The sequence below is a fragment of the Rhodnius prolixus genome, unplaced genomic scaffold (assembly GCF_049639745.1).
Source record: "Rhodnius prolixus isolate KJV_2025 unplaced genomic scaffold, Rpr scaffold_7, whole genome shotgun sequence".
Lineage (NCBI taxonomy): Eukaryota > Metazoa > Arthropoda > Insecta > Hemiptera > Reduviidae > Rhodnius > Rhodnius prolixus.
The window spans coordinates 37,594,956-37,606,492 of record NW_027411582.1 but is presented as its reverse complement, the minus strand read 5'-3'; the positions used below and the strand labels follow the sequence as shown (position 1 = coordinate 37,606,492).

The window sequence follows — 11,537 nt, the reverse complement described above, 5'->3', positions numbered from 1 at the left end:
GTTTGGATATTAGGCTTGTGCGAACTTTAATATAATTAAAAATATGTAAAAATAATAAGAATATTGTCATTTTTTATAAAAAAAAATCATTAAAAATATTTAAAAATAATTACACAATGAATCAACACTGGTGCAACGGCAGTGAGGTTCGCAGCCATCTTTTAAAGGCTATATTTCCGGACAAGTGGTTTGTTATCGTCACGTTGGAATTTAGTAGTTGTTCAGAAAGTAAACTGTTTTCTAATAAAGTTGTTTTCATGAATGTTTAGGTGTAAATTCGTAAAAGAATTTTAAAAGTAATTCTACAATGGCACGTTACAGTCAGCGTCCGGAAAATGCTCTCAAGCGAGCAAATGGTTGGTTTTATATTTTGAACACTTTTTGTTTGTGTTTGATGAGTTTCTTGATATTTGTATTTGATACATTCTTATATATCTTATAGTAATTTAAATGGTAGTTAATGCCATAGTTATTTGTACTTTCCAGAATTTATTGATGTTGGAAAACCAGCGAGGGCGTTGGAGACCCTTTATGAAGTTTTTCGTAATAAAAAATGGGTATACAATTGGAGTGAAAGTCTCTTAGAACCAATAATGTTCAAATATTTGGATCTATGTGTAGAACTTAAAAAATCATTAATTGCAAAAGAAGGTTTATTTCAATACCGCAATATGTTTCAATCAGTAAGTACAACAGTAACGCATATTTCTTTTTAGAAATTCCATTGTGCTAACGCAAGTAATGTCCACAGGTGAATGTTGGCTCCTTAGAGAATGTCATTCGAGGATATTTGCGTATGGCTGAAGAAAAAACCGAATCAGCCAGAGAACAGTCACAACAGGCTGTAATTGACATAGACGATTTAGATAATCTAGCGACTCCAGAAAGTATACTGTTAAGGTATTTATTTTCTTTATTTTTGGTTAAGTGGTTTAAACTAAGTTTTGGCGAAGCATTTTAAAATTTTTCTATGCTTTTTAGTGCTGTAAGTGGTGAAGATGCACAAGATAGAAGTGATCGTACTATATTAACGCCTTGGGTGAAATTCTTATGGGAATCATATTGCCAGTGTTTAGAATTATTGAGAACAAACGCTCATTGTGAAACATTGTATCATGATATTGCACGCATGGTTCGCTCAACTTACAACTTATTTTGTTTTTATTTACGTAACTGCTTGTTGTATTATTTATTTATTCCATTTTTGTAGGCATTTAATTTTTGCTTGAAATACAATAGAAAAACAGAGTTTAGAAAACTATGCGACAAATTGAGAAAACATTTAGAAGATATTAGCAAATTACCAGTGCAAGTGGCAAATGTTAGTCTAAATAAACAAGAAACACAACAGTACAATCTTGAAACAAGACTTGTCCAATTAGATTCTGCCATTCAGATGGAATTGTGGCAGGTAAACATTTTTAAAAATAAGTATATATTTATCTAGAATCCAAAAATATAAGAATAAACCAATTTTTAGGAAGCTTATAAAGCTATAGAAGACATCCATGGTTTGATGAATATGTCTAAAAAGCCTCCTGTCACAAAGACTATGGCTAATTATTATCAAAAATTGGCTATGGTATTTTGGAAAGCCGGTTATTATCTCTTTCATGCAGCCGCTTTGTTTAAATTATTCTTGCTTAGTAAGGATATGAAGAAAAATATCACACCAGAAGAACTGCAGAGGTAGGATGTTTATTTTTATTTTAATTTTACTCTACAATAAGCAAATCTGAAAAATTCCCAATGCAAAGATTATACAGTTGGAAAATAAACTTTCTCTTACATCGGTGTTTTAATCGAATTTATTTCATTTCATGTTTTCATTTTCGTTTCTTGCTTATTATTGAATCAGAGTTTTCATGATGTTTTCTGAGTGAATAGTGCCTTATAAGTAGGCTAAAGGGATTATAACGGTGTGTAAATTGAACCTTTACCAGCAGAGGCTGTGGGATGCGTTAGTTCCAAAGAGGTCGTAGGAAGATTCAATGAATCAGATAGCTTTCCCAGAAGCTTCCAAGAATCCTCTCCCACATATCAGACTGAACTTAAGTAGCTGGCTTCTCAGATTAACAAGCCTAACTCTAAAAACTAGTTCCTGCTAACTCTTATTGACATCAAAGTCATGAAGTAACTAAGGAGAGCTAATACCTCAAGTCTTTCGATTCATAACTTCATTAAACGACTGTATAACATTACTCCATTTTGCGTTATTTCAATTACTTAAGATTTTCTTCAAATCTTTTTTACTTGAACGTGAATTTAATTTATCGTTGGTTTTATCCAGCTTTGGGAACCTATTCAATATATTTTCAATGATTTACTTTATATGCAAGTTTCTATATTGCCAATTGAGGTAGATGTAACTGGAGTCATTACTGGCTTGTAAAAAGTTCTTTCGTATTAATGTAGAAATATGTTATTAATTGTAATTCGTTTCTGACACAGGATGGCTTGCTGTGTTCTTCTTGCTACATTGTCAATTCCGCTACCTTCAGCTCATCCTGAATTTGACAGATTTATTGAAACAGATAAAAGTCCACTTGAGAAGGCCCAAAGATTAGCAGTACTACTTACTCTTCAACAGCCACCTACTAGAGCATCACTTATCAGAGATTTGGTATTTTTAGTTTCATTTGAAATTTATTAAAATGAAAAAAAAACTTACAAGTTTGTTGTGAATATTAATAATTATTGTTTACTTTCTCTTCCTGTAATATGTAAAAGAAAATACTTTTTTTCGTGTAGATTTCGGTTTAGAGGAATCGAAAGTATCTGTTTTGATGTCCTCAGAGTCAGAAAAAGTGTTTCTTTTTTTTTTTTTAAATTGTATAATTTTGGTAAAATTTATTCCCTCTAATGTTTGGAATTGAAAAAAAAATAATAATAAGTTAGAATCTTTAGAATAGTGCGATAAATTTTTGTGAGCGCTGACACCAGATTTATTTTTATATAGGTACGTATGAATGTGGTACAGTTGGCCTCGCCGCAGTTACAAGAATTGTACCAGTGTCTAGAAGTTGATTTCAATCCGTTGACATTGTGCAAAAGAGTACAAGATGTAACCTCTCAACTACAAGGAGATGAACAATACATACCACCACTACAAGATGTTACCTTAGTCAAACTGATACGCCAGGTGTCACAAGTTTATCAAACAATTGATTTTAGTCGTTTGCTTGAACTAGCCTTGTTCACCACGCCTTTCCATTTGGAGAGACTGTTAGTGGACTGTGTTCGCCATAATGATATGCAGGTAAACAAATATTTTACGAAATTATTGTTTTTTTTTTAACTACAAAACAGATCGCATAGAAAATTTTAATCTTGCCAAAATATTTGTGAATTTTAATCAAAAGGAAGATAATTTTTTATAGTTATTTTATTACATTAGGTTGATGCATCAATTCATGTCGTTTCTTCTATCATATCTCGTTATAATCTCAGAAGTGGGTAGAGAATGAATCTCAATATAATTTCGCCAAAGTTTGGAGGCATTGAATTCAACTTCTCATATTTTTCTGAACGTTCATTTCTGCTTGTAGGCAGAAAAATGCAATTGAAAAGAAATTACGCAGTACATAATCGTGTATAGCTAAAATTCTCAAAACATCATTATCTTTAGTCGGCTCATCAAGAGCAGCAAATATGTTGTTTTTTTTGTAGTCAAGGCTGAACCAGTTTTACCTTTAGCATGCTGTGAACGCAGTACTCAAGTAGTATTGTAAATATTCTTAGGATCGTTACTAATACAGGATACTATTATTATACCCATTATACCGTCAAAACCCATTATGAGACACGACACTCATTAAAGTAAAAATGTGTACCCTTTTTCAAAAGCATTTCAATATTCCTCTTAACCTTTATTTAAACTTTTGTTAGATCTTTGAACAAATAATATTAAAGCTAAATATGTTACATTCTAATTTTTATTGTTTCAAACACGAACAATATTTCAGATTCGCATAGATCACGGCGCAAGTTGCGTACATTTCGGTATGGATCTATCAGAATCACCACGAGAAGATAAACAAGATGGACCACTTTTACAGAGTATGCCCAGCGAACAGTTGCGCACTCAGCTAATTAATATGGCTAACGTGCTCAATGAAGCTTTAAGAATTATTAATCCAAATGCGAATAGAGTTAGTATTAATTGAGTTTTATTTTTATCGTCTTGGAATGTCGTGGATCAATTACATTTTGATAAACAATTTTTTCGCATCGTAGGAAGAAAAAGATAAAGTTCGTCTTCAGTTGGTACATCATTATAAAGAAAACATGACGAAAGAGCATCAGCGAATATTAGCTCGTCACAAGATTATTGAAGACAGAAAGGAATATCTGGAACGATTGAATACAGTTAGAGTAAGTACAATATTTAAGTTTATATTCTAGTAATTTTTATTGTCCTGTTATTTTATTTTTTCCCCCGATATTTCAGGAAGAAGAAGAGGCTCGTAGAGCCGAAGAATTGGCCCGTCAGCAAGCTCTAGTCGAGCAAAGACGTCTAGAACAGGAACGTGAAGAAAGAGAGCGTAAACGACATGAAAATGAAATTCAACAGATCAAAGATCGTCATTTGAAAGAAAAAATGCAACAGATATCTCAAACAGCGCATGGTCAAAAGATGCTGCGTAAATTGGACGAAGAAGACATAAAGAAATTGGATGCAGAACAAATTGCTGCACGTGAAGCGGAAGAATTGCAAAAAGAACGTCGAGAAATGCAACAAAAACTTAAATCACAGGAAAAGAAAATTGATTATTTTGAAAGAGCCAAACGTCTTGAAGAGATTCCATTGTTGCAACAAAGTTTTAGAGATAAACAGGTAATAACTTGCTTTTATATTCTGGTTCAATAAGCTTCAGAATATTCTTCACTCTTCGTATGTTTTGCGTAAAGATTATTGGTACTGTAATTTCTTGATTCTATGAGTCCTAGTTTGGCTGACGAGCGGAACATCAATCTTCTTAGTTGAATTTCTAGGGTATTTTGCTATTGCAAAGAATTGAATAGTTAGTTTCTAGGATTGACTCCTATAACAAATGTTAGTTAATAAAGAATGTTTCTAAGTTAACTGAAGTGCACAATACCACTAAAATAGTATTAAACCAATTATTTTTACAAGTAAATATACAGGGTGATCCATTTAAAACGCACCAATCGCTAATAACTTTTTAGGAAAGAGGAATTTCGAAAAAACCCACGAAATAAACTATATGTTGTTTTTTTTGTGTAGTTTTCAAATTTTTCACCCCCGATGCTGTAACTTCATTTTTCGCGGAGTTACGGCCAAAAACCCGATTGGGGTTTCATAAGGACCACTGGTTTTGACAATGATTATGAAAATTACACCAATAAATACATATAGTTTATTTCGTGGGTTTTTTCGAAATTCCGCTTTCCTAAAAAGTTATTAGCAATTTAAATGGATCACCTTGTATAAAAAAAAAATCAAGGGAAATTGAAGAAAATTATAAACCTAATATAATTGTTGATTAATAATAATCATAATAAATCGAATAGAGTTATGGGGAAATGGGTGATATAACCTTAAAAGATTTTAATCATCCCAAAGACTCAGTTTATGAACAAAATTCATAAGCAAACTAGCAAGAACAATATGTTTACCACGTCTTTTTTCGAAGTGTTTAAACCAATAATAATTAGAATTCTCTTATAATATTTGACTTTTGTTTTAGGTTGAAGAAAAGAAACTATGGGAGGAACAAGAAGCAAGAAGAATTGCTGAGTTAGTGCTGGAAAGAGAACGAGCCGTGGAAACACGCAAGAGATTGGCCAGAATGGCTCAGGATAGGAATGAATTCCTTTCTAAACTGAAATCAGGAAGGGATAGCATCTATCAGGCTAAACTGAAAGAATATGAGAAAAAACTTACAGAAGAAAGAAAGAAACGATTACAACAAAGAAAAGAAGAGCGCAAAGAGGCAAGGCAGAGCGAATGGGATAAAGAAAGGCAGGAGGAGATTAAGAAGAAGAAAGAGGAGGAAGAAAAGCAGAAAGCTGAGGAGGAAAGGTTGAAAAAGGAGAAAGAGGAGAAGCTTAAAAAGGCCGAGAAAGAGGAAGAGGAGAAGAAAAGAATGGAAGCTTTCAAAAGACAAGCGGAAATACAAAGGAAAAGAGAGGAAGAGGCAATCAGAAGGCAGGAAGAAAAGGAAAAAGCTTTGTCTGGAGTTTGGAGACCCAAAGGAGAAGAAAAGCCAGCAGTGGTGGATAAAGAATGGAAAAAGACCACGGAACCGACTGAGAAACCTACTCCTTGGAGGTCAAGTAAGTACATTTTTCTTCTGGCGTTGAAATCTATCTGCCTCAAAACACTTCCATGATCTCAGATAAATCTGCCCGGACTTAGTATTAAACTCCTATCCAATTGTTTATGAATATACTGTTGATTCTTGTCTGAGTTTGATCAGAAAATAAGTCTTGTAGTCTAATTAAAGAAAAAGACAGTGGTTGTCGTTCAAATTTTCAACATTGGGCTTCTTTGCGGTAATATCCGTTTTAAGTTTTTCTTAGTGCTCCATCGGTTTCCTTTAAATTTCAATTGTTTGTTGAAACTTCTTCCAGAAAACTGTTTTCAAGGCAGTTCTTGATGATGCAAGGGAGCAGTGAGATTGATCTTCTACCTAGGAGTACCATTAAAGTGTAAATTCACGGCCTTATTACCTACCATAATTTTAATAAGAAGTATGTCAGATTCCAAATTTGAAGAAAATAGATTTGGTAGGCTTCGGGGGAAATGACTTTTTTTACTGAATATGAAGTTTGTAGTGATTTTTCTTTTCCACACAAATTATGAAAAACTTGTTTGTATCAGTTGTAATAAAAGAACGTCGTGGTGGTGTTCTTAATAGATTTGTTACTTTTTCTCAACCCTTGTTAGAAGAAGTAGGGTTGAAGTAAAATGAGAGTTGCTGAAAATTCAGTGTGTTCAGTGAAGAACTTCAAACTTTCTGCTGATCAAAATTTGGCCATTTCTTTTTAACTACTCATAACTTTTTTTTCTTAAGGGCAAAATTATTGCTATAAATTGCTACAAAGTGTTTTAAAAACCAATTTTTTTTTTTAAATTCCAGTGCGGATGCGTGAACGAGATGGTGAAGATAGGCCGCCTGCCGCCCAACCAGCAGCTCCTCCAAGTCGTGATTCATGGAGGAGAGGTCCTGAAAATGATGATAAGGATAGAGAGAGAGATTTTGGCCGGAGAGATGATGATCGTGTGGGTGGTGGAGGTGGTAGCGGCGGTGGTGGTGGCGGTGGCGGTGGAGGAGGAGCAGGAGCAGGAGGAGTAGGAGGAGGTGGTTTCAGCAGGAGAATTGGCGACAACAATAGAGAGGATGGATTTAGAAGAGGAGAACGGGATGATTTCATGAGAAGAGGCGGCGAAAGAGATAGAGATGACAGTTTTAGGAGAGGCGATAGAGAGCGAGATAGAGATAGGGACTTCAATAGAGGATTCGACAAGCGACCGGATGGGGTAGACATTCTTTTTTTTCCTTAATGAAGTTACAAGATTTCTTTAACTGTGTTTACTAAGAATATTTAGGTTGTTGGAAGTTAAAATTTTAACTCGCTATTTTGTATTTTATGTGTAAATTTTATATTTATTAATCAATACTAAGCAGTAATAAAATTTTATATACTGTAGCAGGGAAGCTGGCGAAGAGGTCCGGAATCTGATTTACCAGATCCAGTATCGAAGTAAGTATTGGAAATGAAATATTTTTTAAAAAAAAGCAACAAAAAATTGAAGCATTTGTTTCTGTAAAAAATATACAATAATTAGAGCGTTAGATATAGAGAACTATGGCTCGCCTAAAGTTACTTCTATTGCCATTAGTGCACTTGGTCCATTCTCCTGAGTGTTTATTGCATGTGTAGAATACGATATTCTAAATCTTACACCCCTAAAAATGGAACATTAGTAGCAACAGTCTTTGGTGGGCAAAGATGATTCTCTTAAGAGTAGATCTGTTCCTGGATATAGGTTACAGTAAAGCATAATGAAAATCTTATTGTTTCTTAAGCCTAATCATTCTTATTTTGTTTAATGCTTATTGTAGACCGAACGTCATAAAAGAAGACTTTTCCTAAATTTAACATAATTCAAAATTTCTCATTTTCCAGGCGAGGTGTTGATGATCGACGAGGAATGGACGATAAACGTAGCATCGGCGAGGATAGACGTGGTACAGAAGATAAACGTAACATGGACGATAGACGTCGAGTGGACGACCGACGAGGAATGGATGATAAAAAGGAATGGAGAAGACCTGAAGCAGCACCGCAGAAAGTGGCCGATAAAGGTTATTATATTTGTTAGGCTAATTCATTAATTAAAAATCATGAAAGTTCCTATATAATAAATTTTTTTATTTATATTTTTTTTAATCTACTTTTTACAGGTGAAGACAGTGGAGATGATGGAAACTGGGAACGAGTTCAACGACGTTAAAGTGTTTAAATACCGAACCAGAACCTTCCTTAGCGAGTTTAGGTAAAAAAAAAAAAAAATAATAAAAAAAAAAACTCAAGCGAAGTACTTGTATTGAATAATTTCATTTATTTAATTAATTTCCATTATAAATTGTTGCAAACATTAATATTAACGGTAAAAATTTGTATTTTGTATTGTATCATCGCCGGTTATAAGCGCCTTAATGATTGCCAATTTTTTGAGATTGTACATCTTTGTCTATTATTTAATACATATGTTGATATACGAATTTTCTTTTTAGTAAGGCCCAGTTTTTCTTCTTTTTTTTTCGTGTTTGTATAATAATGTTCTTGCATTTTGATTATTTCCTTCATTGAATGTAAATGGTTATTTCACGTGATTAAATTGGAAGAATGCAACTGTGACATACAATAAAAGAAAACAAGAATTGAACTTTAAGCAACGTAGGTAATCCAAATGTTATAAATGCCATTGATCACCTAGACAGTTTGCACAAGTATAGCTTAAAAATTGAGTAAACCTGAGTAAATAATTGAGTAAAAAAAAAGAAAAGCAATCAAAGTTACAAATTTTAGAGGATATTATTCCTAATAGGGTTTTAATAGTTATGCTAGGCGTCCGCCAGTTTGACATGACAAGTATAACTGATGCATAACAATTAGTCGTGAACAAGTTATCAGACAGTAAAGTTTTGGGATTGGATACATATAACCAAGAAATAGGAAGTACTGATATAAGGGTTCTGGAAGAATTTGTTTTTTTTACTCGTCCTGGTAGATGCCGCACATGTTTTACCAATTCTGTAATAAGTAAATAAAAATTTTCATAAAATTATACATGAATAAAATGAAAAATACACACACTTTTGTTAGGTACACCATTGTTGCCTAGTAGAAATAGAGCATTACTACTCATTTAAATGAAATGAGTAAACGGTGTAAGTTGCGCCTAACGTCAACCACTGTGACTAATCGTATGAGTATCTCAGTCTTAACGTGACTTTCAATTGTCGAACTGTTGTCCGCCCGAATTTTGATTTCATGAACATTGGATCGACTTCTCCAGTACTGGGCTTTTCTTCACAGTGTAAAGAGATTTTTAAATTCTCTAAGCATCATTTGATCACAGTACACTAGTGATTGTTATCCATATTACACTAGAAAACGACACATCTTTATGCAGCAATCGTTTTTTTCTTAAGCTCATTGGCCACATTTCTTCTCGATTAACAACAAACAGTTTAAAGTATTTGGATGTTTTGTTCCAGAAATTATTTAAGGTTCTTAATCCATTGATAAATTATATATACTGGTTGTATTAAACCATCAAATATGGGTATTTAAAATTATTTTCAGTCATCACTCATCTTCATCTTCAATTGCCTCTTCTACGGTTCGTTTACGCTTTTTACTTTTTTCAGCCTTCGCTAATTTCTCTTCTTCATCCAATTTATCAAGTTCTTCGAGCTGTTAAAGAAAAAAAAAACATCAGACTTCTCTATTTGATAATTGCATAAAAAAATGATACATTTAAAAACGTATTTTTACATTTTTAGGAGCATACCAATTTTGGATTCCTTCTGAATAATAGTTTTACATCATCACCATTTATAAGATTCCTTCTTGCATGACTGAAACATTGTTGAGTTTCAAAAGAATTAATTTAAAAAACTAGAGACTTTAAAAAAAAAAATTACGAATACAAACCTAGCAAAAGCTTCTAAATCTTCAGCATATAATTCCATTTTGTTCATGATAAATTCAGTTATTAACTCTTTAGCATCTTTACTGACAGTAAAGGGTCCTAAGAGTGTGTTATCTTTACCTAGTTCATCACAAGTTTTGCTAACTGCATAATAAGTTGTTAATTTTAATTTCTGTAAAATTGAAAAAAAACATATTAAGGAATTTGCCAAGGAAAAACATTTTTTGGAGAAAGCTTTTGGTTACATTGTGAAACTTTGGTAAGTAAAATATGTATAAGAGGTAAGAAAAACAATAATTCGTTGATAGAAAGATTATATCAACTTCAGAAGGATGAATTCTGTGCTATTGCTTATGTTGTTTACACAGTAAGATTCTATAAGTTTACATTTCAATAGGAATTTCGTGCAGGATTGTGAAAAAGCTTCTAGAGATCTTATATTCTGGTTTCTTACCCAAATTAAACATACTTCATAAACATTGCGGATCAGCAAAAGCACTAAATAAAAAACCAAGCGCTTGCTTTCAATGTAATAGAATTTAAGAGCAATATACTTAGTAATCTTCAATTAAGTGATTCAATTGCGCGAAGGCTGAGGGAAATCGGAAAAGGTAAAAAGATTGTAGCAGGGCATCTGAAGAGTTAGCATCGGAAGGTTTACGTTAAAGATGTTGCCCAAAGTGATAACGAGATGGGCAAGAAATACCAACGAAATTAGGAGCCTCCAATAATTAAACATCTTGTGAGAATGAAGGTGGGAGAACATGAGAATGGAGTACGGCAGTAGAAGAGAGTAGAAAGCTATAGGAAAAAATAAAGTAAGCATAACCCGCTGGTGGAAGTGGTTTGCTCCTTCGTCAGCTATTTATCCACGTATTACCTTTCTATCTATCTAGAGGTTCTGTAATCCAATAGATTGATAATGTGCCTATTTGAGCGTTATTCATTGAAAGGGATAATTAATACACTTTACTTGATTTGACTGGCATTTATAAACTTCACAAACCCTCATTTACACATAGCAATTAAGGTAATGGAATCCTAAATGGGTTTACCATTCTTTTAACATTTATAATATAAACAATAGTAAGTAAAACAAATTTACCTGATCAGTATTCATTGCTGCTAATTCCTCTGCCATTTTCGCCAAAAATATTATTGAATTTATTGTGGTATCTAGCAAGTGTTAACACTGATTTCTAACTTAAAAATGCCGCTTTTTGTGCTTTATAATCTTTCAACACTTTTCTAATTTATTAATTAGGAAATATGTAATAAAAAAAAAATGTTTTGATTGGTAGCAACAGGAAAAAAAATATGTTAATATCAATAACAGAAAAAATAT

The 11,537-nt window shown here is 32.9% G+C and overlaps 2 protein-coding genes across 4 annotated transcripts; one reads left to right on the top strand and one right to left on the bottom strand.

Moving 5' to 3' along the window:
- The first annotated feature begins 124 nt into the window (after positions 1–124).
- On the top strand, positions 125–8,756 carry eIF3a (eukaryotic translation initiation factor 3 subunit a). Of its 2 annotated transcripts, XM_074113066.1 has the most exons (17): positions 125–187; positions 270–356; positions 487–683; positions 752–900; positions 982–1,132; positions 1,211–1,411; positions 1,481–1,689; positions 2,452–2,623; positions 2,960–3,259; positions 3,966–4,151; positions 4,237–4,374; positions 4,451–4,837; positions 5,712–6,300; positions 7,107–7,507; positions 7,679–7,731; positions 8,158–8,336; positions 8,436–8,756. In XM_074113066.1, exons 2-17 carry the CDS (start codon positions 308–310, stop codon positions 8,483–8,485), a joined length of 3,411 nt encoding a protein of 1,136 aa, XP_073969167.1. In that variant the 5' UTR covers positions 125–187; positions 270–307; the 3' UTR covers positions 8,486–8,756. The 2 variants fall into 2 exon arrangements, with proteins under 2 accessions (XP_073969167.1, XP_073969168.1); XM_074113067.1 differs by having other exon boundaries at positions 141–356; positions 7,682–7,731.
- On the bottom strand, positions 8,529–11,438 carry LOC141446532 (centromere protein S-like). 2 transcript variants are annotated; one of them, XR_012453777.1, is made up of 5 exons: positions 11,298–11,438; positions 10,195–10,364; positions 10,052–10,118; positions 9,352–9,954; positions 8,529–8,886 (listed from the first exon to the last, which is right to left on the bottom strand). XR_012453777.1 is itself a non-coding variant. In XM_074113081.1 (4 exons), the coding sequence occupies exons 1-4, from the start codon at positions 11,331–11,333 to the stop codon at positions 9,847–9,849; spliced, it is 381 nt and encodes a 126-aa protein (XP_073969182.1). In that variant the 5' UTR covers positions 11,334–11,438; the 3' UTR covers positions 8,529–9,846. The 2 variants fall into 2 exon arrangements, 1 of the variants encoding a protein (XP_073969182.1); XM_074113081.1 differs by having other exon boundaries at positions 8,529–9,954.
- Positions 11,439–11,537: the final 99 nt, after the last annotated feature.

Coding starts and splice junctions, on each gene's coding strand:
- eIF3a (XM_074113066.1), top strand. CDS start 308: ATGGCACGTTACAGTCAGCGTCCGGAAAATGCTCTCAAGCGAGCAAAT. Junction 1,133..1,210: donor ATCATGATATTGCACGCATG/GTTCGCTCAACT, acceptor CCATTTTTGTAG/GCATTTAATTTTTGCTTGAA. Junction 4,375..4,450: donor AACGATTGAATACAGTTAGA/GTAAGTACAATA, acceptor CCGATATTTCAG/GAAGAAGAAGAGGCTCGTAG.
- LOC141446532 (XM_074113081.1), bottom strand. CDS start 11,333: ATGGCAGAGGAATTAGCAGCAATGAATACTGATCAG. Junction 10,365..11,297: donor CAGCAATGAATACTGATCAG/GTAAATTTGTTT, acceptor TCAATTTTACAG/AAATTAAAATTAACAACTTA. Junction 10,119..10,194: donor GATTTAGAAGCTTTTGCTAG/GTTTGTATTCGT, acceptor ACAATGTTTCAG/TCATGCAAGAAGGAATCTTA.